At 50.7% G+C, this 26,470-nt stretch overlaps 10 protein-coding genes across 10 annotated transcripts; 8 read left to right on the top strand and 2 right to left on the bottom strand.

Moving 5' to 3' along the window:
- Positions 1-811: 811 nt before the first annotated feature.
- Positions 812-2,128, top strand: BU24DRAFT_347978 (5-methyltetrahydropteroyltriglutamate-homocysteine methyltransferase; the record flags this gene model as incomplete). Its single annotated transcript, XM_033523549.1, has 3 exons — positions 812-1,442; positions 1,505-1,812; positions 1,865-2,128. 3 exons carry the CDS (start codon positions 812-814, stop codon positions 2,126-2,128), a joined length of 1,203 nt encoding a protein of 400 aa, XP_033383406.1.
- Positions 2,129-2,215: 87 nt separating this feature from the next.
- On the bottom strand, positions 2,216-3,752 carry BU24DRAFT_451960 (uncharacterized protein). Its single transcript, XM_033531155.1, has 2 exons — positions 3,575-3,752; positions 2,216-3,494 (listed from the first exon to the last, which is right to left on the bottom strand). The coding sequence occupies exons 1-2, from the start codon at positions 3,722-3,724 to the stop codon at positions 2,442-2,444; spliced, it is 1,203 nt and encodes a 400-aa protein (XP_033383405.1). The 5' UTR covers positions 3,725-3,752; the 3' UTR covers positions 2,216-2,441.
- Positions 3,753-3,870: 118 nt separating this feature from the next.
- Positions 3,871-6,139, top strand: BU24DRAFT_451959 (uncharacterized protein). Its single transcript, XM_033531154.1, has 2 exons — positions 3,871-4,126; positions 4,176-6,139. The coding sequence occupies exons 1-2, from the start codon at positions 4,043-4,045 to the stop codon at positions 6,030-6,032; spliced, it is 1,941 nt and encodes a 646-aa protein (XP_033383404.1). The 5' UTR covers positions 3,871-4,042; the 3' UTR covers positions 6,033-6,139.
- A 598-nt stretch (positions 6,140-6,737) lies between these two features.
- Positions 6,738-8,281, top strand: BU24DRAFT_434137 (longevity assurance proteins LAG1/LAC1; the record flags this gene model as incomplete). Its single annotated transcript, XM_033530013.1, has 3 exons — positions 6,738-6,935; positions 6,992-7,711; positions 7,763-8,281. The coding sequence occupies 3 exons, from the start codon at positions 6,738-6,740 to the stop codon at positions 8,279-8,281; spliced, it is 1,437 nt and encodes a 478-aa protein (XP_033383403.1).
- A 1,305-nt stretch (positions 8,282-9,586) lies between these two features.
- On the top strand, positions 9,587-13,222 carry BU24DRAFT_393349 (phospholipase D/nuclease). Its single transcript, XM_033525194.1, has 5 exons — positions 9,587-9,748; positions 9,887-10,690; positions 10,745-10,958; positions 11,009-12,417; positions 12,466-13,222. Exons 1-5 carry the CDS (start codon positions 9,611-9,613, stop codon positions 13,141-13,143), a joined length of 3,243 nt encoding a protein of 1,080 aa, XP_033383402.1. The 5' UTR covers positions 9,587-9,610; the 3' UTR covers positions 13,144-13,222.
- Positions 13,223-13,557: 335 nt separating this feature from the next.
- Positions 13,558-14,950, top strand: BU24DRAFT_349002 (uncharacterized protein; the record flags this gene model as incomplete). Its single annotated transcript, XM_033523587.1, has 4 exons — positions 13,558-13,740; positions 13,792-13,955; positions 14,013-14,461; positions 14,748-14,950. 4 exons carry the CDS (start codon positions 13,558-13,560, stop codon positions 14,948-14,950), a joined length of 999 nt encoding a protein of 332 aa, XP_033383401.1.
- Positions 14,951-16,409: 1,459 nt separating this feature from the next.
- Positions 16,410-19,003, top strand: BU24DRAFT_227785 (uncharacterized protein). Its single transcript, XM_033522132.1, has 2 exons — positions 16,410-16,662; positions 16,726-19,003. The coding sequence occupies exons 1-2, from the start codon at positions 16,513-16,515 to the stop codon at positions 18,592-18,594; spliced, it is 2,019 nt and encodes a 672-aa protein (XP_033383400.1). The 5' UTR covers positions 16,410-16,512; the 3' UTR covers positions 18,595-19,003.
- Positions 19,004-21,392: 2,389 nt separating this feature from the next.
- On the bottom strand, positions 21,393-22,298 carry BU24DRAFT_227753 (uncharacterized protein). The gene has a single exon (XM_033522131.1). The coding sequence runs from the start codon at positions 22,174-22,176 to the stop codon at positions 21,781-21,783; it is 396 nt and encodes a 131-aa protein (XP_033383399.1). The 5' UTR covers positions 22,177-22,298; the 3' UTR covers positions 21,393-21,780.
- Positions 22,299-24,208: 1,910 nt separating this feature from the next.
- Positions 24,209-25,418, top strand: BU24DRAFT_463779 (chromatin associated protein KTI12; the record flags this gene model as incomplete). Its single annotated transcript, XM_033532162.1, has 4 exons — positions 24,209-24,214; positions 24,412-24,748; positions 24,799-25,067; positions 25,134-25,418. 4 exons carry the CDS (start codon positions 24,209-24,211, stop codon positions 25,416-25,418), a joined length of 897 nt encoding a protein of 298 aa, XP_033383398.1.
- BU24DRAFT_227717 (uncharacterized protein) lies at positions 25,326-26,349 on the top strand. The gene has a single exon (XM_033522130.1). The coding sequence runs from the start codon at positions 25,640-25,642 to the stop codon at positions 26,231-26,233; it is 594 nt and encodes a 197-aa protein (XP_033383397.1). The 5' UTR covers positions 25,326-25,639; the 3' UTR covers positions 26,234-26,349.
- The last annotated feature ends 121 nt before the right edge of the window (positions 26,350-26,470 follow it).

Raw genomic sequence — 26,470 nt, 5'->3', positions numbered from 1 at the left:
AGAGTCAATATCGAGTACATTTCAGACTATGCCCTTCTTGCTGCTGTGGGAGGGAAAATTTCGAACAACATCTGCTGATGATTACTGCACCTAGATATAGCCTAAACATTTTAAACCTCGCAAACCATAGGCCATATGAGGTTTCATCATATAGGAGGTAAGTCGAATGCAAGTCATAATGCATTGTCAATACTAATATACTCCAGTCCGGTCGAGAACAAGTTCAGATTGAGTATTAGTGCACTCGCATATTGGACAAAGACAACAAACAAGTCCATTGCCACATAACGCCCACCCAACAATATCGATCTCGTACAATCTCACCAGGCATCCACTCAACCTTGCAATTGGGCTTCAGAGAACATAGAACATTCCTAGCTCGCCAACCCATGCCGCAATCCCTAGTCACAGCTCGCGGGGTAAGCTTCGCCTAGTGAGGGGCACGCGTGGATCGAAGGAACCTCCAATACATCACAGCCCCCAAGTAACCGTCGCGTCCATCATCCCTCAAGAGCGGAAACCCTGTCAATTGGCAACTGCCGACAGCAGTAAAACTGCATTATGAGTGGGTCAAGACGTCTCGCAGCATCAGCACCGATGCAGGATTCCATACATGACAGCTACATCGTGAGGGGTACATAGCGGTTATATAGGTAGAATACGATCTAGCGACCGCCAGCCCGGTTTTCCTCCCATTTATTTCCATCGATTGTGTAACTCTTCGAGATCTTTCGAAGCTCCAAAATTTCTGTAGCAATTGAGATAAGGAAAATTGAATTGAATTGAATTGGCCTCAGCCACCAAAACGACAATGTCCTTCCAACTCCATCGCAACCCACCCTTCCGCGCCGAGCACCTCGGCTCCCTAAAGCGACCTCAATACCTCCTGGACGCACGCTACAAAGATGGCAAATCATCCTCTGAGCTCAAGCCCCTCGAGGACAAGGCAATCAACGACATCGTCAAGGCGCAAGTCGACCTGGGCTTCCGCCCCATCTCTGATGGCGAATATCGTCGCCACATGTTCTGGGGGACCTTCTGGCCCGAATTAGAGGGCATGGAGGAGATTCAGAACCCGCCCATTGAGACGTTCCGCATGTACGTGCCGGACATTGCTGCGTTCATGGAGACCGGGCATAAGCCTGGTGAGAGCGTGTACTGTGTGGGGAAGATTAAGCATACGGGCAAGAGCACGTATGTAGACCAGGTGGAGTATTTGAAGTCAATTTTGCCGGAGGAGCAATGGGGAGATATCAAGCTTACCCTTGCGGCGCCGAATTGGTACCATTTGAGGTATGTGGATGGGAAGGCGTTTCCAAAGGAGGTGTATGCGAATGATAAGGAGTATTTTGCGGACGTGGCGAAGGCTTATCAGGTTGAGCTTGATATCCTTTACAAAGCTGGGCTACGGAATGTGCAATTCGATGATCCTAACTTGGCTTGTATGTGCTTCCTCAATCTCTACCATGGCACCTTGTACCAGAAATGGCTGACTGCAGGAAAGACTTCTGTTCCGAGAAGATGCTGGAGGGCTGGAAAACGGATTCCAACAATACCGTGACTGCCGATGAGCTTCTCGATCTGTACATTGACCTATACAACGACTGCATTTCGAAGAAGCCAGATGACATGCACGTTGGTGTTCATCTCTGCCGAGGCAACTTCGTAAATTCCAGACATTTCTCCGAGGGCGGATACGATCGCATTGCGACGAAACTATTCAAGACATTGAACATGAACACTTACTACTTGGAATACGACACCCCTCGTGCTGGAGGTTTCGAACCCCTCCAGCATCTACCCACGAACAAGGTAAAGCCAAACCTCAAATGAGTATGGTACAGCTATCTGACCGCAATTACAGAATGTCATCCTCGGAGTCATCACATCAAAATTCCCAGAACTGGAGGACAAGGAAAAAATGAAACAGCGTATCTACGAAGCCGCCGATATCATGGCGAAGGGGTCTGGCGAGACGCGGGAGCAGGCACTCAAGAGATTGGGCGTCAGTCCGCAGTGCGGGTTTGCGAGTCATGCGGAGGGAAATTTGATTGATATCGAGGGTATGAAGAAGAAGCTTGCGTTGGTGAGGCAGATTGCGGATGAGATTTGGCCCGGTGAGCCTTGAGCAGTCTTGTGTGCAGCTTTCATATGGCGGAGTTCAGTGATGATGTCGAGAATAAAAAAAATCTAGTTGAACATTCAAATTGCGTATCGGACTTTGCACCAGATTGATCTATGCAGCGTTCAAAAACATTACGTCTTGCTCATGGAGTTCGTGCGATAGGCCACTGGTTGGAATACAAATATTGGTGTAAAAGAAGAATATGGCGCGGATCGAAAAGGCAAACATGTTGCACAGATATTCTATTGTACAGACATTTCCTAGTATAGTACATCTTTTACGATCAAAACACTACTTACGGCACTTTGTACACGGCTTAGGCCGTCGCCCGCTTGAAAGGATTCTTGATTTCAGGGATGTATTTCCACACGCCAGTCTTAGCCGCTTCTTTGGGCGCTTCGTCCACCTCTGGCGCGGCGATTCCTAGAAGCTTCTTCGCCGCTCTGATACGCTCCTCTTCGATCTCCCGTAGCTGGTCCTTGGCCTCTTCTACTGTGACGAAGCCGTCCTTACGCTTCTTGACTATAGCTGCTAATGTATCGTGGAGCACTGCCTCGGGCCATTCTGAAGCCCTTTCAGCGTCCTGGAGATCAGCCCAGTGGATCTCAACACCGTTCAATGTAAAGGGTGTTGGGAGAGACTTGAGTGCCTTCGGCAAAAATTGTGTTCGGACGGTGTTCTCTGGCCTTTCGGGAAGTTTAATGGCGTCTGCCTCGTCATTCCTTCCTTGAGATCGTAATGATTCTATCCTGGACTTAATGTGCTTGATCCGCGTTTCATGGGATGCGTCCAATGTTTTCTCGGTTTCCTCAAGCTGCCGGATGATGTGTTGTGCCCACAGTATCTCCTTCAACTTGTGTCTGTGCTCTGCCATGGCCTTGTTCAATCGCGCAGCCTCCTGTGCGTCAACCTTTTTCTCCCCCAGCACCGATTTGCAGTCTCGAATTTTCTTTTCGAGCTCCTTCACCGCACCTGTCTCTATCGATGCGGCCAAGGCTTCCAGTTCAGCCCACTTCTTTTTCAGGTATGCTTCTTGCAGAGTCTTTCTGTTCGCTGTTTTCTCCTCCATTGACTCTGCCTGTATTTCCTGCATGGAAAGAACCTTGGCCAAATCTGCGACTGAATTTGCACGCTGGTCCATGATCTTTGTGATCAACCCTTTCTTCGTTGACCTCTTCCACTCCGGATTGGTCTTGTCCCAGCTGAGTTCATGGACTTTCCTGAATTCTCGCAATTTCTTGAGAGCGCCAATTCCTTGCCTTGACGTTGGGAATGGTCCTACGCGGCATAATGCGGTCCAGTGGTCGGGGCGAACGGAGGGAGGTTTCGAGTGCTTTCCAATGAAAGGGAGTTGATCAAGTGTGCGTTGCTACTAGCGATTAGCATTTAATTTGAATTGAATAATTGGTACACTCTAGCAAGAGTCCAATGGTTGGTGGTAATACTCACAATTACTCTTGGATGAAGCGAATAAACGACTTGGTTCGTTCGCACATGTCGAAACATGTAGATGTGTCGTCCATGATCGCGCAATCCCTCTGATGGGAGAAGATCTGTCCAGACCTTGTGGCCGGAGGGTGGGGGTAGCCGTCGCGGCATGGTGATGGCGTATGGCTCAGATATTGACCTGATGTTTCGTGAGCGATGAGGAAAAGTTGAGGGTTTGCGGAAGCGCACGGACCATCAACCATCGCGGAGCTTAAGGATGACCGGGGTGGCTTCCGCGTCACTTCACCAATGTCGCAGCTCCAACAACGCTCGCCGTAAGCTATATCCTCTCGCTGCGACCAACGATCATGCGGAAGTTAGAAGGCCATAATAATCATTTTATACTGTGCGAATCTGTAATGTGACTCTAGTCAATTACTCCAAGACCCCTATTACCTCCAATCAACATCGCCCAGTCAAGTTATCACTATGGCCGGGGAAGATGCGACTGCTGTGTTCGACGAGAGCGAGACGGTAGCGTCTCCGCGAGAGAGGCCGTGGCTATTGCCATACGTAGGTGATATACTTTTAAAGGCCGAGAACATAACCAACACTATATCAGAATCGAAAGCTGCGACATCTTCAAGGTATCACTATCCGCAACTTAACCCTCAACCCTTCGCCCTCGCGAACGCGCACGAAAACTATAGACGATGACGCTGTGCCGAGCACATTGAAATCACCGACCAAAGCATTAGCTTTGAGGGAACAGCGAAATCTCACCCACTCGAGGTCTTCAAGTGACCTGAAATCCAAAGAGGATAGCCTTGACGGTAGCAATGGCACTCTACCCAATCCTACCTCACCAGTTGGAGTTTCGAGGCCAGGAGCAATCAAGGGAATGCGAAGACGAAGCACTATGGAGTGGGCCGGAGCAAGCCCATTGATCCGGCAGAAGAGGTTGGAAGATGCGGTGGACGTTCGCATGGCAGACACGTTCTTCTCTTTACACGCGGATGGTCAGGAAGAGCCAATATACATTTCTGAGACTGTGGAGAAGGCCATGAACCCGAACTTCAGGCACTTCGATCTGGGCTCCTGTGGACCCAACGTCACTCGCCTGGACAAGCTGACTGTCAAGGTTTGGGCCAAGAATGACGAGACGAATGGATGGCAGTATCTTATCCAATTCACCGTACACTTTAGAGCTCTACAATTCATCGGGAAGACCTTGGGAAGTCAGAGGCACACGCTCCCACAGAATTGTATACTTTTCCACATGATCGATGGAATCTATACTAGCTTTACCGACCTCCCAGTACGAGAACAGATACGACCTACGGATCTTGCGCCACCCAAAGAGAATCCGGATGGTCGAGCCTCGAATTCATCATCATACGATGCGCTGATGCGACTCTCAACACTCGATGATTGCATCCAAGACGCATTGAACACGCGCGACAGGCTTGCTGATGAGATAGGGACCATCTTGGAAGATCATAGAGAAGGCATGTCCATTATCGAACAGGTACCGGAGGCCCATGATAGGCTCAAGATGGTGGAAGCTGCTGTTAATACAGAGAGACGACGAGTAGAGGCTGCGCGGAGGCGACGGGACGAATTGAAAGCAAGCATCGCATTCCGAAAAGAAAAAGCGAAAGCCGGCTGGGAACTGCAGTCTAAGATTGAGGAAGACACGGTCGCACAGAAGGAGAGCCAACACAAAATACAAGAGACCCTCGCGACAACCGACGAAGACATCGCCGGCCAGCGTCGACGCATATGCGAAGACCTACAAAAGATCTTTCCGATTGAGCCTATACCCGGAAAGTCTCTTGGTTTTACTATTTGCGGCCTTCCCCTACCAAACAGCGAATATGATGATGCGAAGGAAGATGTCACAGCAGCAGCTCTCGGCTACGTTGCACATATCGTCTCCCTCTTGTCTCCCTACTTCTCTATCATCTTACCGTACCCAATTACGCAGAAGGGGTCCACTTCTACCATTGACGATCCGCTTGCAATGCGTACGAACAATCAGAACAACCCCCGTACTTTTCCGCTATTCATGAAAGGCGTGGTACGATATCGTTTCGAGTACGGCGTCTTTCTTCTCAATAAGAACATTGAGATACTTTCGAATGCAATTGGAATTCGACCAGTCGACATCCGCCACACATTACCTAATCTAAAGTACTTCCTCTTTGTGGCTACCGCCGGTAAGGGCGAGTTGCCGGCGCGGAAAGCTGGGGGGATCCGAGGACTATTCCGACATGAGGGGATGTCGTCAAGGAAAGGCAGCATGGACAGCACAGCAACGGCGAGTAGCGCGGGTACAGCAGAGATCAGACATGATCTAGAAGCATTCTCCAAGAGAGCGGATGCCACCAAGGCGAATGGAGCTACGCATCGCCCGACTCTATCGATGCAGAAGAAGACTGCTGTGGTAGCTGGAAGTAGGCTAAGAGAGGTTGGCTGAGAGCAGGCAGTGACCTATCTCCCAAAACTTCTGCACCACTACGCCATTGCTGTAGATATCTAATGTGTACATTACCCTTTTACAATAATTATTTTGTGAAGCTCTCCTATTTTTCTCCTAGAGTACAATAACGTCTAGTCCTAATCCGGGTGTCGACTTCCTATTGGTCAAATCCATTGAATGGTCATTTACCGGACAGGGGTGGATAAGATGAGGCTGTGTGCCTTACAAGTTGTAAAGTCACTTGAAGTTGCGTGTAGAAGTCGTCCATGCTGACGTCCTGTCAGCGGCTGTGCCTTGTTGCGGACCAATACTGCTATATACGCTGGTCAGACCGTAATTTGTGTGAACCAGTGGTAGTGACGGTAGATGCTTGTTATTGGAGCTCAATTAGCACAACTCGTCACATGAAAAGCCCATATCGTTCCACTCGATTCCGAACCAGAGTAATCCAATCCTCCGCCACGGTTGATACTTGAAAACTACTTAGATATTCAGTTTTGTTCGCAAGCTCTACCACATTGTACATTGTTTGGTGCGGTAGAAAGAGCTTTTCATCTCTTCGCGAAGCTTCACGATCGTCGTTCACAGGAGCGCACGGAGAGGCCGGGATCTTGGCATCCCGATCTCCTAATTTCTTGATCAAGTACCCACCAAACCCACTCCTGTTCGGTTTCTTTCAGCTTTCGAAAAACGCTTCATAAGATGGCTCAGTCAGACCTCGAACCGTTCCCTCCTCTGAGCCCCCAGCCGGTCCCGCAGAAGGGCAAGAAATCATCCGGCAATGTTCGACGGCGGAAGAGCAGTGGTCTTGGTGGTGAACTGCCTGGCGACAGCGACGTAGCTGCTTTCGCAACGCTGTCCACACGACCACAGACACCTAGCACACCAACTGAAAGCTCGGTATGCTTCTCTGCAATATCATGGTTTCATGAACGACCAGCTCACAGCCTATGTAGTACTCGAGCAAGTCCGGGCGCCGCTCGAAACGACGAACTGTAAAACGCTCCCTCGTCAGATTCAAGCGTCTATGTTTCAAGCACACCTGGATCCTCCCTCTACTCCTTACATCGATAATCGTCTCCCTCTACCTCGTCTACCCGTATCCCTCGAATCCGATCTCCGCATGTCTCTTCCTGTCCTACCCTCTTCCCCAAGAGGCTGGCTCTGACGCCCCTATCCAATATGGCAAAGGCGCACGCGACTTCGCCTTTGTGGGCTTCTATACAATCGTCCTATCTTTCACCCGCGAGTTCATCATGCAGCGCATCATCCGGCCCATTGCCCTGAGCTACGGTATCAAATCTCGCGCGAAACAGGCACGTTTCCTCGAACAATTCTATACCGCAGTGTACTTCAGTCTCTTTGGGCCTTTCGGTATGTGGGTCATGTCTAGGACACCGGTCTGGTATTTCAATACTACGGGCATGTACGAGGGATTCCCGCACTACACGCACGAGGCTGTGTTCAAGGCCTACTACCTGCTCCAGGCCAGTTACTGGGCACAGCAAATGATTGTGCTTCTACTCATGCTGGAAGCACCAAGGAAGGACTTCAAGGAATTGGTTGCACACCACTTCATCACCTTGGCCTTGATCTGGTGCAGCTACCGATTCCATTTCACCTACATTGGTATCGCGGTCTACATCACCATGGACATTTCCGATTTCTTCCTTGCCGTAAGTTCACCAATCGCAACTAACTGCGAATTTAGCTAACTCCATTTGTAGACATCTAAGGTACTGAACTATATCGATCATCCATGGGTTGGACCCTACTTTGCCTTCTTCATGTGCACCTGGGCCTACCTCCGCCACTGGATCAACCTCAAGATCCTCTGGTCCATCCTCACCGAGTTCAGGACCGTCGGACCCTACGAGCTCAACTGGGAGACGCAACAATACAAGTGCTGGATCTCTCAAATCATCACATTCGTACTTCTCGCTGCAATCCAGGCTCTCAATCTCATCTGGTGGTTCTACATCTGCAGAATCGCATACCGCTTCGCAGTGACCAACGTCGCAGAGGACGAGAGGAGCGAGTACGAAGAGAGCGAAGAAGAAAACGAGGACGGAGAGACAACAAAGCAAGACAAGAAGAAGGCTAACGGCAAGGTCAACGGATCCGTCCCCGAGACACCAAAGGTCACACTCAACGGAAAGACGATCCACACCCCCGAGAAGCCCATAGAAACCGAGGAACCGGGCTCAATAGCATCCCGGTTACGAGAGCGCAAGAGCAAGAAATAAATGATTGATGCAGGATATAATAACGAACGAACGGTCGGTGTTAAAAAAGACGGACAACTAGGGCCTGGAAAATCAAATAGGGAAGGGTGGTGTTGATATTACATGGAACAAGGGGGAGAGACTCGACTTGACACAATTACCAACGTGCGACCGATCCGACAAAGAACAAACTCCCTCGAAACTACTTCGTCTTTACATATTCTTCTTTCAATTCTCTGTCGTTAGCCCCCCTTTTTCTCCTCTCCTCCTCCTTAAATCTTTTCATTTCATTTCATCAGGGCTCGCTCTTTTTTGTACATGCTAAGCTTTCCACTCGCTTGTACGACGAGGTTTTTATAATTCTTTTCTATGAGCTCAGCGGTAAGAACTTGTAATCAAGCATCTGCCCCATCTATGCATGGGTCGCGGATAACTTTTGGGGATAGGAGGGTGGCTGGATTATTGTGTGGTTGAGGTGTGGGATGGATGGGGAAAAGTTTACTTAGTAATGAGATTGGGTATAGTAAATTCTTAATACTGAATCATTTCAATCTTGTAGGTCAGTGGAATGGTGTTTAACTATTTGTGATGGTTCTTCACCCAGTTGAATGAACGTTTGAGAATAACAACAGGCCGTCGTGTCTCTGCAGAAGCTGTTCTCATGACCAATTGAAGTACCCGATGTATAGTACAAGACCTCTTTGAGCTCGGGTGATACTCTCGTGTCTCTATTATATCTTTGAGTCTAGTTCAACTTACAATTACTGGAGTGTATTCTATAGAAGCCTTTGGTACTCTGAATCCTTGATTGCCATTAGTTGAACGTCGTCTATAACCACCCTGGCTTAGAACAGATATTGGACTTGTACAGCCAGTATCTTTCGTCATACAAAACCATGATAAGCTTTTTCGTATGTTGGTTTACGGATGAGCTTCGACAGCATTAGCGGGGCAGCTTGTGGGGTATAATCCGGCCGGCCCCAAAACAATTGTAGTCAAACACTACGGAATCAAGTCCATAAACGGTCGAGTTCCGTGAGTTCTTCAGGCTACATTCCATATCAAACACTCCATAAACAAGTAATTGCCTCACAGGTGTCAAGGTAGTAACACCGAGTTAGTTTGATAGGCTATTCCTCGTTTGCATGATTTCGTGCAGGGATCTCTAAAGCAATGACGAAGGCGCGCGCGGACGTGGCGGGGCTGATGGCGGACCAGAGCTGCTGAGCACCCTAAGACTACTAATAAACACCTCAAGCTCCCGAGCTGTTCAGCTCTTCTACCTCCACTACTCATTCGTTCACTTACATCATCACAAAAATTGCCGTTAGGAGCTGCGCTTCCTTCGACATGTCTGGCAATCGCCGTGATGACGATCTCGCGTACGGCGACTACCATGATCAGGGCCGTGAAGGTCAGGAGGGGGACCGTGGCATGATTGGAGATATCGGTAGGAAATTCTTTGGTGGAAGTAAGCCACAGGGCCAAGTAAGTGTACAGTTTATCTCACATTTTAACTATGCACGTCACCGTTTGCGAGTGTATCCTCGACCTTACCAAATGCATTCATATGCACCATTACTGGCATCACAATGTCGTAAATCGTCGCTAACGCTGCAGCTATAGGGCCAACAGCAAGGATCTTCCAACGAAGGTGGGATGTCGTTCGTGTTCGATAAGCTTCACCAAGCAGTTCACGGGATTGGTTCAGATATCAAAGACAAGATCTCAGGAAAGGAAGAGAACAGGCCTCCTCAGGGTGGCTACTCGGGACAATCGGGGGGTCCGCCTCCACAGCCAGGTCAGGAGTACCATTCACAGCATCGCTACCTAAGCTTTGCTCCTGAACGTCACGGAAATGATGTTAAGTGGTACGTCGATGGGTGTGGCTACATGTGGGCTGTATCCATTGCCATAGAGCGTGCCCGAGAATCGATTTGGATTCTTGACTGGTGGCTCTCCCCCGAATTGTATCTTCGACGACCGCCCGCCAAAAACCAGCAATACCGCCTCGATCGTATGCTAGAAGCTGCCGCACAACGTGGCGTCAAGGTCAATATCATTGTCTACAAGGAGGTTACTCAAGCTCTAACGCGTAAGTTGCTCAATCCAACGTTGCCTGAATATCTCCATTCTCTCCTTCCCTCGTCTACGGACTCTTTCACAAAGGCGCTCACAAGAGTCGGCCTCGAGGTTATTTTCAAATCAATGGAGGAAGTGGAAAAGACGGATCCGCTGATTGCTCCGCCTATAACAGTCTCTTCTTCTCATACCAAGCACCATTTGGAAGATCTCCATCCAAACATTTCCGTTTTCCGGCACCCAGACCATCTACCAGATGCCAAGGTCCTACAGTCGTCCTTCATCTCCTCAATCCAAAACATGTCGTTCAATCCCGCAAAACTCGCTCAGATGCCTGTAGATTCGCTTGTAAGTCAGACCCAGCAACAAGAGTGGGTTAGTAGATCCATTGACGTTCTCTAGCAAGCAATCTATGGTGCTCATGACGGCACAGTCCTATATTGGGCACATCATGAGAAGCTATGTCTTATTGATGGCCAGACTGCCTTCATGGGGGGTCTCGACCTTTGCTACGGTAGATGGGACACGCACTCGCATCCGATTGCCGACGCACATCCTGGAGATCTTGACCAGATTGTCTTCCCTGGTCAGGATTACAATAATGCCAGAATAATGGGTAACTATCCACCAACTTGTGGGTTGAGATGCGTCTCTGACGAAAAATAGACTTCCAGGATGTATCACACCCTGATAACAATAAACTTGATAGAACCCAGAGCTCACGCATGGGTTGGAGCGATGTCTCGCTGTGTCTATCTGGGCCCGCTGTCCAGGATCTTCGTACTCATTTTACGCAGCGATGGAACTTCATCTACGACGAAAAGTATAGCAAGAAGGCCACGAGATACCATAGACTCGATGACACCCTTAGTGGTGCACAGCAAGGAGGCCAGTTTGCACCTCCGCCCCAGCAACGCGGGTTCGATGATCAAGAAGGCGAGCGCGGTTTTGGTCGTGATGATGACGGCCAGACAGGTGATCGTGGATTCTTTGGGGGTGGTGGTGGCGGCGGCGGTGACGGATTCCGCTCCAAGATGTTTGCGCGTGTGAACGAGGGTTACCACCAATTCGAACAGCAACACGGCCACGGTCGTCCCCAGCAGCATCAACAGCAATCTCACGCCGAACACAGCGCTCAGCGTAGCAGTGCTGATTGTCAGATCACCCGATCCTCCGCGAAATGGAGTCACAATATTTCTACGGAGCACTCGATCCAGAACGCCTACTGTGAGATCATCAAGAACAGCAAGCACTTTATCTACATCGAGAACCAGTTCTTCATCACGGCTACTGGAAACCAACGGAAGGCTGTTAAGAATCAGATCGGTGCAGCAATCGTCGAGCGTATCATACGCGCCGCGCGCAATGGCGAGAAATACAAGATTTTCGTCATGATGCCTGCCGTACCTGCATTCGCTGGCGATCTCAAGGGTGACGATGCCCTTGGAACACGCGCCATCATGGAATTCCAGTACGAATCTATCAACCGTGGCGGCTCCTCTATCTATGAAGAGATTGCCAAGGCCGGCTTCAATCCTATGGAATACATTCGATTCTACAACTTGCGTAGTTACGACAGGATCAATGCCAGCGGGGCCATGCGTGCGGCCGAGGAACAGAGCGGCGTGTCGTATCAGCAAGCAGCTGAGCAGCGAGACGCCCAGTATGAGCAGAGCAGGGGTGATTACCAAGCTTATCGTCCACCACCCACTTCGGAGTACGGCATGTACGAAATGGATGGGACTAGTGCTCCCAACAGGCCGCAAGAGTTGGACTCGGGCTATGGTGGTGGTCAAGGTTATGGCGGACAACAATACCAGCAAGGTAATCAAGGCTACGGTGGGCAACAGCAACAGCAAGGTGGAGGTCAGGGGTACGGCCAACCAGCTCACGAGGCATATCAACAAGGCGCCAGCAAGATTGGTGGCCGCCAGGGCTTGGGCAGCGGGCGTTGGGATTCGGTCTGCGAATGCTATATGCTCGGCGGAGAAGACATTCGAAATGTTCCTTGGGAGGGTGGCGCCATGGACGAAATCGACGCCTTTGTCTCGGAGGAGTTGTATGTTCACAGCAAGGTATGTCAGTCCACAACGCCCAATGATCCTCAACTAATTATGTTATAGCTCCTCATCGCGGACGATCAAGTTGTCATTTGCGGCTCTGCCAACTTGAACGACCGTTCTCAGCTCGGTGACCACGATTCCGAAATTGCCATTATCATTCACGATCCCCAAACTGTCGAATCTTACATGGATGGTCGCCCATACCGCGCCTCAAAGTTTGCCACTTCCCTCCGCAGGGAGATCTTTAGGAAGCACCTTGGTCTTCTCAAGCATCAGGCCTACGATCGCCCCGACCAAAACTTTGAGCCGATCGGTGTCCCTAACGCCTACGACTTTGGCTCGAACGAGGATCGCCAAGTTGCCGACCCCCTTTCCGACGAGTTCCAGAACCTCTGGAATTGGCGTGCAAAGACCAATACTGACGCCTTTGGCAAAGTGTTCCATCCCGTACCCTACGACGGCGTGCGATCATGGAAGCAATACGATGAGTACTACTCTCGCTTCTTCAACCAGACAGCCGGCGACAACGATAAGAATAAGAAGCCCAGCCAGTATAAGTGGGGTCACGTTGTTGCAGAGAACTTCAGCCCTGGTGAGCAGGGAGTTAGGGAGGTCAAGGAGGTTCTAAGCACAATCAAGGGAACGCTTGTGGAAATGAGTTTGCTCTTCTTGAAGGATGAGGACATGGCGAAGGAGGGCTTGGGTTTCAATGCTTTCACGGAGGATATCTACACTTAAGCGGCATACATGATGCAATAGTGAGTAAGCGATAGGTAGGTATATATTAGCTATGATATGACTGAAACGAATGACGAACATTTGTATTTCGTCCTGATGCAGCCATGCTCTAAGCAGTGTTGTTTGACATTTTGAAAGTGCTCTATTGATTCCTACATTATGGTATTGTGTAAGAAATTCGAACGCTTTCTTGTATAAAATTGGTATTCATTGAGTAAAGAAGGAGGTTGCTTGAACAGTCCGAAAAGGTGCCAGTTCCCCAGAATGAATAAATGTGGAGGCTTGCCTTCCCTCCGATTGGCCCACCCATGGACCACCAAAGCTCGAGCATCCCAACATCAACACTACCATACTCTTCACCTTTCCTACAATGAACATACATATACTACCGCCGCGCACAGTTTGACTGTAAAGATGCCTCTCCACAGGCGCTTTACGGCCAAAAAGGCCCTCTTCACCCTCCTAGTCTGGCTTTTCATCGCCCTCGTCCTACATCTCAAAGCGGAGCTCTGGGACCCTGCTCCTGACCCGACTCCCGCATCGACTGACAATATTCAAACGCGGCCTGCACCACTCGTCAACGAAATCGAAAGCCCCGTGGCGACACCCGATCGAGACACGAAGCTAGAAGTTCCCAAAAAGGGCAAGGAGCGTAGAACAGCCGTCGTCGTCGCAAGCCAGCGATCTGAGAACGCGACATGGCTTGACGAATACTTTCCGCAATGGGAAAAGAACATATATGCGGTGGACGATCCCACGGCAAAATTGACGGTGCCAGTGAACAAAGGACGGGAGAGCATGGTGTACTTGACGTACGTCGAACGACAGCTTGGCTGCATCGAATGAAATCTTGCTAACCAGTGACGCAGGTTCATCATCGACAACTATGACGATCTACCCGATAATGTTTTATTCATCCACCCGAATCGCTACCAATGGCACAACGACGATCCCGACTACGATGGCCTCCCCATGCTGCGCCGATTCCAGATCCCCTACCTAGAGAAGGAAGGCTATGTAAACGTGCGATGCGCGTGGGCACTCGGGTGTCCGAATGAAATCAAGCCTCTGCAGGAAGAGGGGGAGCATCGTGCAGCTGTTCACGCCGGTGGAGACTACAAGCAGGCTTTTGAGGTGTTGTTCCCTGGACAAGAGGTACCCAAAGCGGTGGGTGTGAGCTGTTGCGCTCAATTCGCAGCCACAAGAGAGAAGATATTGGAGAGACCGAAAAGCGACTATGTGGCATATCGTGAATGGCTCATGGGCACGAGTTTGGAAGATAGCATCAGCGGGCGCATTTTGGAATACAGTTGGCACAGTAAGTGTATACAGACTCTCTCATCAACGGTCGTGGAACAGCCTCAACGAAGCATGTCATCCATTCCCGACCCGCTTCCCCACACCCCCTTCAGCATGGAAGTCTTCACCGGTTGTAGATGCTACGGTGTATATAAGGATCCGTTGCAGCCCAATATTTTGGAGGACATTGATAGTTCTCACCAAGGCTGAAACCACAATCAACTGGAAGCGGGACAGCCAAAGCCTCGATCTATGGAACGCAAGGGAACGGTAACTGAAATAAACTTCAGCTAACGGGGCGCTAGTGATATTTGGTAAGGACGCTGTCCACTGTCCTTCTGCGGATGAATGCTACTGCAAAGTGTTTGGTATCTGCAACATCAAATGCTCGGAACAGGGTAGCTGCCCCGGCCGCTACATTCTCCCGCCGTATTCTTCATTACCGATCGGTTGGCCCTATGTTGGATGGGACAGGGAGGAGCGAGAACGCGCAGGGCCTGAGCAGTGATTCCAATGGTAAGGCTTTGAGTTTACACGATCTAGTGCCTATGGGACGAAAGCTGACCTGGTCGATAGAACTGGAGGAGGGGCATACAGCACGTGCCCTGCCCACGATTACCACGTCATCACCTTAAATCTCTTGATTGTGTCACTGAATATGCGGAGAATGCCAGCAACGTTATGATTTTCATCTCTTCTGCTTTTCGGGCGTTCAATTGACACCTCCCATTGGCCGCACTTTAACAATCGCAATGTGTGTCTGCATGATGCATTGTTATGGCGTTGGATCAAGAGGGCGTGGGCTAAAGTCTGGGGCGGCATGCTGCTTGGTCCTCCTGAAGGGCAGATTATCGACCTGCAATGAACCGCAACTCGAAAGAGAACGGTGTCCGTTTGCGGAAAGTGCGCCTGCACGTGCTGCTGGTAAAAGTCTCACAAGGCTGGAACGTCGATTATTGGAGATGTGACGGGTCAGATCTCCACTGAGTAGGCTGAGCCAGACGATGAACTTGGAGTCCAAGCAAGGATCAACACATGTCGAATGCACCAGGCTGGCCTCTTGGGATTGTTGATTCTGCTCGTAGTAGTATCAGGGAATATGGGGAAGCAGAGGAAGTCGTCCGCAATACGAACGTTGTCGTTGTGCGATAGGGGTGACAAGGCTGAAGACTAGACTATGGATAGAATAGAAGGATACCTGCCTCCGTACTGTGTACAAGTAGGTACATAATACCCGAGCACGGAGTAGTTAGTTACCTGCGCGGGACGATAAATCAGCCAATCATAGGGGTGCCGGAAGTTGTGGAGGGCGTTGCTGATTGGCTAATTTGCCTCCATACGCATAAGAGCCGCATGACCGTTGTACTGTCGCCTCAATATTGCAGAAGCAATTATCAGCTGCAACCACATCTCGTTCTTCACCCCGTGCGCCCCACGCGGCGTTTGATCTAACTGCTCAGATGAGAGCCATGTCTTGATTTTTGAGCCTCACATCTTCACGAATGCCTCGATGTATCCTAGACTGCCGTGTGGCCATGCACAGCGTGACGGCGGGTCACACTAGGTCCTCAAAACTCAAGACGCTCCCTTGCACCGCTCGATGAACCAGCCATCCCAAATGCGGCCATCGAAAGAAGGGTGTAACTATCCCCCGCGTCGAACGCGTTTCCGGGACGATTGCTTGAATCATGAAACCCAGAGGTCGCAGAGCCGCATCGTGCCAAATCAAAAAGGGCCCTCCCCAAGGAAATCTTCCCAAGGCAGACCAAAAGATGCAGGCAAAAGGCTGGCACCTATGATCGTCCTCTGCTTACACCTACCTATCCATTACCTCGTACCACCACCCAATAACGATTCTTTGTAAAGTTTATTACCATCACCTGCCTCAGCTCTTGCCACTTCTAGGCAATTGTAAGATAAACGCCTTGTGAGCAGTGTCGTGTTTGGTTGACATTTCCCCTTTTAGCGGGCCACCACCACACCGTCCCTTATTTTATAAATGTCCCTGCCTCTCGCTGCTCCTTTACACTTCTTCTTCCCCACACCCAAAGTCGAGTCTCCCAGCTTTAAATGCCGATCTCGTTGGAGGAGCTTCCTTACGACGTATTATACTACATCACGGAGGATCTAAATCTCGACGATACAGTGAACTTGTGTCACACATGTCATCAATTACGGACTCTCCTCGACGAGAGCACGCTCTGTCGGAAGACTGTGGAAGTGGGTGTTTGCAGACAAGAAATCTACGCGCTTTGCAGTAGAGGCTTACGAGTGACTTGACAGAGACATGCTCCCGGCAGCAAAGAGGCACAGCTCGCCCGGAACGGTGACATTACGTACGGCGAGGCCATGAAAAGCATACACAGCCGGCGCAATGCATTCTCGAGAGCTCTTCCGTACTCAGCGCGGATAGTCGACCAGGGAATGTCCTTTACATACCGTCAGGGGATTCTTTGTGTTCTCGACGGTGATGTTGTGCGGGTCACTGGTGTGCACGATTCGGCACAGCCTTACGAGATTGATATCTCGCGTGCAATCAAGACTCCTTATAATTCACCGACCGGTGGACCCTGGAAAAGCTCATCAAGCAATCCTGAAATCAACATTTTGGCTTATAGCGATCATGTGCTCGTGCTGCACTGTGAGCGAAAGGGGCGATCGAGCAGTGCTCGTCTTTGGATTATCAGTACGAAGCCTGGCCTTGCGGACGACGAGAGACTGCTCAGGGACATCTCGCTAGAGTCCAGCTTCAAGATCTTCGCGCGCTGTAGTGAAAAATTTGTCTACTACGGCACCTACTCTGGGACGGGCAACAGCGGGCACCACGAGTGGGAAATTTTTGGAGTTTCGCTCGAGCAGGAGCAGACATGCAAGCCGCTCCAGCTCGAGGACTTCTACGGCACTGACGTCGGCTCGACGATAGCGTTCGAGATCCACAACGGGTACTTCTACGCCGTCTCCAACCAGACGTCCTTTGACGTTGAGGAGGTCGACTGGACGAGCTTCTACCATGTCATTCGATTCCCCGTCGACACGCCCGTGCCAGAGGCCATGGACATCAATCCGAGAGTCTACCGACGGCAGCACGCAGAAGGCCCAATCCACGACTCCTGGCTGGACCTCACGATCCAAGTCGACGAGAAGACGAACGAGCCCATCATCGTCGAAGCGCGGCGAGAATGGCGGAAAGGCTCCAGCCGACAGCTCCGCACGTTCTACATGACGGAGATCGAATTCGACCCGTCCTCGACCTCAGGCCCGGAGTCGAGTGCCTCGTCCTCCAACACCGGCGCCGCAGACGGCTCCGCACCGCCATTGCTACCCCTGGACGACCCGTACACGCACCTCGTCGGGTCTTCTGACCGGCCCAACTACGCACCGGAGCAGAGCCGGGACGACTGGCAAGTACACCCTGAATTTGCGCCCAGCAACACCTACACGCGGTCCTTCATCCTCGCCCGCACGAAATTCAAGGGGTACAACTCCTCCGCGCAGTCGTTCATCGACCTGGTCGAAGACCACGACTGCTGCTCGACGATCCCCGGGTCGTGTCTGCGCATCCGCGTGGGATCACGACACGAGGCGCCTCCACCTGCCCCGCTGATGGCACAGTGCATGGCGGCAGCGGCCTCAGGCAAGGACGAAAAGCAACCCGCATCTGCATCTGCATCTGCAGCCCTCGACAGCACCGTCACTCCCGCAGCAACAACCAGGTACACCTACCCGGAGATTCAAATGTGGCCCCCACGGCCCTCGCGCTGCAAGTGCTCTGCGAGGCTTCACCGGATCCTCAACCCAGACCCCCTCGTCCTGCTTGGCGGCGGCGGCGGCGGCAGCAGCGACAACGACGGAAGCAGCAGTAGCGCAGGACAACAGCGCTGCGTCGCTGCTGCCGTCATGGACGAACGCAGCCTGATTTACCTGGTCAAGCCCGCGCGGTCGTACAGTGGTGATGCGGGGGAGAGGGGCGTGCTGGTGTTGATTAGCTTTGACGAGAGGATCCGGTGTCCTACTGCAGCATCGCCGTCGTCGGGTATGGATGGCATGGAAGGTATCCTTGGAGGAGGACAACGAGGGGATGCACAGAGGGAGTGGAGGTATAGGGATGGTGGGGAGAGGCGGCAGTGCTGCAGGGAGGGAGTGTGTGAATGAATGCAATGAGCGTGCGGGACTGTGGTTTCAATGCAGCCAGCCAGCCACCCTGACGATGCAACTGATCGTAAATGAAACAAAAAGTAAAGATAACATGAAATAATGAACACGAAATTCAAAAAAGAAGCACATTGAGACGGAAAAGTCAGGCGTTGTTTTGTGGGTTTGCAGCTTCCGGTGAACGGACCAAGGTACCTTAGTGATGGAGTAAACGAAGGGAAAGCGATGAATACGACTGGCTGCAATTGAGCATATGTTCAATTGCACCTTTCTTTTACATCAACATCACCATCGTGTCCTTCTTCAGCTGTTACTTTGAAATATGGGAAATATCCATGAAGCATGAGACGATGAACACATGTGCATTCCAACTCTTCACATGTCCACACGATGGCACATGAAATTCACACATGTGAAATCTACATCCCTCATTTCTCCACAGCGAAATTGCAATATACCTACCTACTATCACAAGAACAGACCCTTCCTACCTAGTACTCCGTAAACCAATCAATAAATCACTAAACGCCAACCCCCAAACATACAAGCTTCAAGAGTGGATGCATGCGCACATAACTCAACACCAACAAAATTCAGTTCGGAAAATATGAAGGACAGAAGAAAAAGAAAACACATACACCACACCACGACGCACCAGAACGTCTCAAAACGACAATAATGCTTGAACGCGCGAGAATGAATGAGATGCAACCCCCCTCCCTCATCCCTCTCGCGTAAACTACATCCAACCCCACAACCGGTGAAGCTGCCAGCCGGCCAATCAGCAAGAGGCTCAGCCTTGCTACATACATACACCCCTACCACACACACCACACCACAACATACCCTGTCCTGTCCTGTCCTGTTCTGCCCTGCTCTGCCCTGTTATGCACGGCTCTGCACTGGGGTTCTTCGGGTGTGTTGTGGATTTTCGGGTGTGTCGTGAATGCCCTGCTATCGTTTTCACCGGATGGGTTTTTGACTTGATTCTCATCTCGCGGGGTTCCGTACACACGACCCGCCTGTGAACATGCTACCGGAGGACGATAGGTGCTATAGTGGTGTGAGGGCGGTCTTGGGAATGGTTGGTTTTGTACGTTAACCCAACCGCGCTCAAGATTGGGAGAATTGGAGATTTGGAGATTTGGACATTCGGGGGTGGGGGTGGAGGACAACTCCCTCGTACGTTCCATACTCATCCGGTAACTAGGTACTCCGTAGTCGTGTTATGTACATCGTGCGCGTACCTGGACTTTGTTCTGTGGATTGAAGGCTTAAGTATACTTTGCAGTGTGTGTGTGTGTGTGTGTGTGTGTGTGTGTGTGCTTGATGGGGATTCACGTTTGGCGATGTGTGGTCGGTGGTGGTGAATGTACAGTATCTTCACTAGTATACTCCGTAGAAGTGCACGACGACAAGCACAGCAGTAGCAGACAACACCCGTCAATGCAGTCTCCAATCCCGTACTGAAACGAGTGCCTGCGTGTTCGTTATGTGTACCTTATCCATTCATTGTATCGTAAGGACAGTATCATAAGGGCATAGCTAGCTACGGTACGAGCCATCCTGAATGACCATAATAGCCATGTTGGAAAGCTACGTCTTTGCTAGAAGTCTGAAAGAGGGGTTAGGATTGAAGTGGATGAATGTGAAAGAAAAGATCGAGCACTGTGTCAACTCGAAGTCATGTACCCGGACTTCTTCTACAGGTCGCTGCGAGGGACAAACATTAATCCTCATACCAGTATCAATCCACACACCGAGATCTTCCAGAACATTGACAGCGAGTGAGTGTTCTCACCCTCTCTTCTCCTTGCCGTGCGAACGTGTGAAGTAACACTGTTCATGAAGGAAGGGGAAGGATTACTTCAAGCGTACCTATCACAGAGATGCAAACAGAATCATTTGAAGGTGTGGTGTGATGTTGGAGGATAGGATTTTTGAAGTTGGGGTTGGGGATTAGGAGGTGCACATGGTAAAATTTATGCCATCCTATACAATGTTAAAGTGCAGTCAATGAGCAAGCCATGCCGTTGCAACGAAGATGTTTGTCCACCATAAGAAGCATAGTGACAGTGTTGGGGATTAGGGGGTGCTCATGGTAGAGCCTATGCCATCCTATACAATGTTAAAGTGCAATCGGCAGGCAACATCGATACTTACTTCTCAAGGGAAACAAACCTCTCTCCTATATTCAAAAGCAGATCACGAAAATATTTCCCAGTTTGAAACCTGGAGAATAGATGCTGTCATTCATCTTTATCTATCTATCTTATCCCGCCGTCCAAGACGGTTTACCACGCGCTAGCTATGTAAAAATCCGAAAGTTCTATAAATATATCCCCTGCGTACGTGCTATCCAACGGCCAAAAAGATAAAAAAGTGATGAAGAGAAGTTAAAATCCGAAAAAGAACGCCCAGTGCCCGAATTGGGGATATCAATTGTGATGAGTAGTAGACGACGGTGAGAATGAAGAACGCTATGAGAGATGCTGTGCTGTTGGGTGGTTGAGTCGTCGATTGGATGCGGGAAGAAACGCCGATCGTGGAGCGTAAAAGAGCCGAAAGAACGGGGTGTGGGAAAATGTATTTACATGAGAAGTTTTATAATAGTTGAAGCGGGTGTCCTTAAAAACTGGGTGGATCGTAAAGGTGAATTGATGGTTGGGGGAGCTGAACAAGAACGTCGTGAGCTAATTTGATAGCGCCCTATTCCGAAATTTTCTCGAGCGTCCGAAAATGAAAAGGCGTCCTAGGACGATAAGAAATTGATTGCATATCCACAGTAACAGTAGTCAAGGTGAATTGGCGGTGGAAGGTGGCAAGGCCGAGGTCGCCCGAAGATGGTGTGAAAATATGGCCATGGCCATGGCCGTTGTTGCTACGTCCAGTCGAGTCGGTCCATGCGCTTGTCGGTCCCGCTTTTGGGGGTGATAGGCGCACCCTGCGAACCCACGATGGAACATGAGGCTCTGCAGACGGACACACCCCCACCCTCGATCGAAAAGTCGCAATTTATTGTTTTGTGACGAGCCCTCCATGGAGCGCGCTGGAAAAACGACACGAGGCGGTCAGTCCACCAGAGACATTCGACTGTTGCAGTTCCCTCGTATTGCGGCTGTGGCGGGCGGCCCTCCGACAGATTGTCCAGACCCTGCAGAAGATGGATAGATTCTACGGGTGGGTTTACAATTCCATGCCCTCGATGTCGCGCATGACAACGGCCATCTGCGCCCTCTTCGCTGCCTCTGCCAACAACCCAGTCTGGTTGAGGAAGTTTGTGGTCTCGGCGGCTGTCTGTCCTGCGCCCTGGCGATTGGGTTGATAGCTGTAGTCCATTGGCGACACAGCAGGTTGCTGCTGGTGCTGTTGAGCGTTCTGCTGGCGGCTCGCATTCGTAAAAAAGTCCTGTGTTTGGTTCTGCCGGGTCGACGGCGACGGCAGCGGCGCCGACGCAGGGGTGGAGGAGGCCAGGCTGGAAGTACTGCTCTGGAAGCTCTGGTAGCCAGAATTATTTGATCCTTGAAGACCAGGGAAGGTAGGGCGTGCGAAAGGCTGGGTGGTATCTTGTGCGGTCGGCATGTTGAAGCTGTTGATGAAAGTCGTGAATGTGTAGATTGGATTTCGTGAGGTGGATGTGCCGAGGTACGAGATTTTGAATGAACAAGATGCTTGTGCGACGTGAGGAGGGAAAAGAGTCTTCGCGTGTTGGATTGCGGAGATGATGGGTGGATGGCGGTAGATACTTGTATGATCCAAGAGGCAGTCCGTACAGGATACAACGAATGGATGTTACTGTTGTTGTTGCACGGGAAGAAAGCGGTAAATGGTGATGGGCGGCAGGAGGGAGACCGGGTTGTTTATAGGTTGGTTCGTATTGTCGGAAAATTCCAAGGGTATCGGCGACAATGAATGGTGGATTGTGTGTGGATGGCTGGATGGAAGGGTGTGGGAGGCGAGAGTGAGGATAGGATTGACGAGAGATGGAGTGACGAGGGGGGTAGGAGGGATGAGGGAGGATAATGAGAAGTTTAAAAGGACGGATGAAATTGGATTTTGCGGGCGACCAAGTGGATCTGATCTGGAGATAGCGGATACCACGACGAGGGAGAATGTACCTTTCCGTAGTGTGTAGGGTAGGGTAGGGTAGGGTTGTGTAGTGCAGCGTAGTGCAATGGGTGGAGACTGGTCTGGAGAAATTCCGGGTGATGGACGATGACGATGTCGTTAGTCGGACATACAATGTCCCTAGTTACTAGAGGAGTAGGATGGAGGATGTTGGAAGTGGGAAGCGGAAAGTGGGAAGTGGGACGTCGGGGAATGGAGAAGGATGGGGAAGTAGATGGAGGAGGGATGGGATGGAGGATGGTGGGATGGGGGAGATGGAGGGGGAGGTTATTGTATGAGAGGGTAGAGGGTACGAGGTATATGAGGGATGAAGGAAGTTGAAAAGAGGAAGCGATAAGCAGCAGCAGTCAGTCAGGGAGTTAGACGATGATCCTACGATGGACAGATCAAGATAGACGATATAACTATAACACAATTAACATATTAGATAGATACCTACCTGGGGGTACTCAGCTGTTCCTCCGTAGATAAAACAGACAAGACCAGACGGAAAGATACTTTCTAGATTGATCCGTCCATCAAAGGCAATAATTGTCTGCTTCGCTACCGAGATAAGAATGAAGACATGGCTAGTTAATTACAGTTGTATACGCCATAGATGGACTTATGATTATAGTTTGATAGTGGCAGAATGAATAATTATTGCGGCATCATCACCCATCTTTGCACTATTCCATCGCGTATCAATTCATCCGATACCTTTCGCATCTCCATATGAACGAATGAACGATTGAATGTAGCACTCGATGATCACTTTCTTCGAAACACCACAAATCAACATCATCCCATATTGTCCATATCGTCATCGTCACTTTTTTCTTCGACGGAAAAACAGCCGAGGCTCCAATTTCCACATCGGGAAAACCGTCGGTTGGTGTCCTTCCTCTTCCCCTGCCAAATTTCGTCACTTCACAGTACACACACCCAGTACACTCCCACCATCTCATCACCCACAACCAACAACACAATATCGCACTACACTGCATTCACTACACTCCATCTGGGGTAATTCCAACTTGTCCATCTCGATCACTACCTCCTCCAACAACACAAGCCACACGTAGGGTTGATAATTCACCCGAATCCACCGGAAAATCTACCGAGTCAGCCAAACACCACCCACCGGGACGGATTAGATAATTTAGAACCACCACCAAATCTGGACATTCCTCGCGCAACAATCTCTCAAAGAAACCGTACCGTAACGAGGATTCTTAGGGCCAACTGAGACTTGACTCCTATGAGTTAAGAACCCAAGACCCGTCGAATCTTCGTTCCCCACTAGGGGACTTCGGCCCTACCGGACGGAAATTCCTCGTATCGACGCTTCGGGGTAACATTCTCCCTTGCACTTTTTCTCCCATACCCATTATTTTTCCACTTCCGACAGAGAGCAGAGCAAGCTATCTAAGCATAGGTAATTACGCTCGAGGGAGGAAAGTTAGGAAAGGAATAGGGAAGACAGTAGAGTGCCAGAGCCAGCGATATGCCTGTGAGTAGAATACACCCCCCACATCACATGCGACAACCACCACCACTATCATTGTTACTACCACTACTACCACTACATCATTGAAGGTGTATCTTTGAATTGCTCCCTCCAGCCCAAATCTGGGGTAATGATATAATAATAGTAGATGGTCTCTGTCCATCGTTGTCGCATCCCCGCTGACGCAAACATCCCCCCAGCTCATCCTCATATCTGGCTACCCCTCCTCGGGCAAGACAACGCGCGCCGTCCAACTCCAGCAATTCTTCCAATCCAAGATCGACGCCGCTCCCACCGATGCCCACGTCGCCCGCCTAAAAGTCCACCTCATCAACGATCAATCCCTCGGCGTCGCCCGCAGCGTCTATCATACTGCCAGGGCCGAGAAGGACGCCCGCGCCGAAGAGTATTCCGCCGTGAAGAGGGTGCTGTCGCGGCATGACTTGGTCATCGCAGACGGCCTCAATTATATAAAAGGGTTTCGGTACCAGCTCTACTGCGAGGCAAAGGCACTCCAGACTCCCAATTGCGTCGTCAGTCCTCCAATTGTTTCCCTCCAACGGCGACGACCGTACTGACCTTCTTAGAGGTGCACATAGGAACACCCGCCGAAAAATGTCGCGAAATCAACAAGGCCCTCCTGGCCGATGATACAAAGGACGGCGGATACGTCGAGGAGGACTTTGAGAACCTGATCTTTCGATATGAGGAACCCAATGGAATGACGAGATGGGACAGTCCGCTGTTCACGGTGCTCGACGAGGACGAAACGCCTCCGTTCGACGACATCTGGGAGGCCATGGTCGGCAGCGACGGCAAGGCCAAAGTCGTGCGCCCGAACCAGGCGACAGTGCTGGTACGCTCAAACACGCTTTTCTGATGTTAATTCGAATTCCACAGTCGGAAGCTAATTCCTCTGTAGCGCCCTGCAACTGAACAAAACTACCTCTACGAACTCGACAAAACGACCTCCGACATCGTCGCGCAGATCCTAGCATACCAAAAAGACCACGCGGGCGAGGGCGGCGGCGAGATCGTCGTCCAGGACGTCAGCCAGCCCATCGAGCTCCCCGCATCGCCGTTGAGCCTGCCGGCGCTGCAGCGCATACGCCGCCAGTTCATCACGATGAACCGCCAGCACAACTTTACGAAGTCGCGGATAAAGGAGATCTTCGTCGACTACCTGAACACCGAATTCCTGCGCTAGCTAGCATGCGTCTGCGCCGGGCGTGTCGATCGCCGCAGCTATGACATACGCAGCACTGTGTTGGCACTCATACTCACGAGTAGATCAGCTTGTAGGAGGAAGATCGGCCATCGTGGACGGACAGAAAACAAGGAGAGTGAAACAGGGAAGTGCCACGTGCGGGACGTGGCTACTCCCGGATCTTGCAGGAGCTTCTTTCTTTCCTCCGTCCGCTCGGCGGTATGGCAGGATTTCAAGATCTCCATGTTCCACTGATCCGAGCCGAGCGGACGGGCGTTTTCGCGATTTGGAGACACGTTAGCGGCGGTATCGGCGGATGCAGACTGTGGGCACGACATCCTGCAGTAAGTACATACGTACCATACATACCTACAGGGTCACAGTATGGTCGTGTTTTGGAATGGTATGGTTGGGTAGAGACCCACGTTGGGGTTGACAGCTGGGGTTGGTGTTCGTTTCCCCGGATTCCGACTTGTTCCGATGGCCCATCGTTTCTCACGATGTCGCATCTTACCCCAGCTTTCTCTCACACCCCAACCGTTCCCATCCCATCCCATCCCATCCCAATCATCACCTCGCAAAGCGTCGGCCGAAGCACACGACCAAAAAAAGAAAAAAAAAGAAAAGAAACAAACAAACAATCTGAGACACAGCCATACCTCCCCAACTGCCGCGCAGACTCGAATATTCCTGCTCGACTGACATGGCGTGACACACTGCTGATTCCCTCCTCCCCTCCACTCCGCTCCCATCCCATCCAACCATCTCTCTCCCCCACACGTTCCCACAGTCCCAACGACGACGATAAGCTTTGACTCTAGACCGTTCCTTTTTCCTCTCCTGGACTTTTTTTTGCGTTTCCCAGGGTCTAGGTATGGGGAAATCTGTTTTTCATCAGGGTCCGGACGAAACCGACGGTGTGGAGCGGGTGTGCGTTACCCCAGATGGATCTTTACGTACCACTGCGAAGGATTCGGTATTAGGGTACGATGGGGTGTATGGGTGATAGATAGGAATAGTAGATCTGTGGAATCAAGCTGTCTAATACTACC

This window comes from Aaosphaeria arxii (genome assembly GCF_010015735.1).
Source record: "Aaosphaeria arxii CBS 175.79 unplaced genomic scaffold BU24scaffold_5, whole genome shotgun sequence".
Classification (NCBI taxonomy): domain Eukaryota; kingdom Fungi; phylum Ascomycota; class Dothideomycetes; order Pleosporales; genus Aaosphaeria; species Aaosphaeria arxii.
The sequence above is the reverse complement of the archived record's forward strand: the minus strand, read 5'-3'. Positions and strand labels throughout refer to the sequence as shown.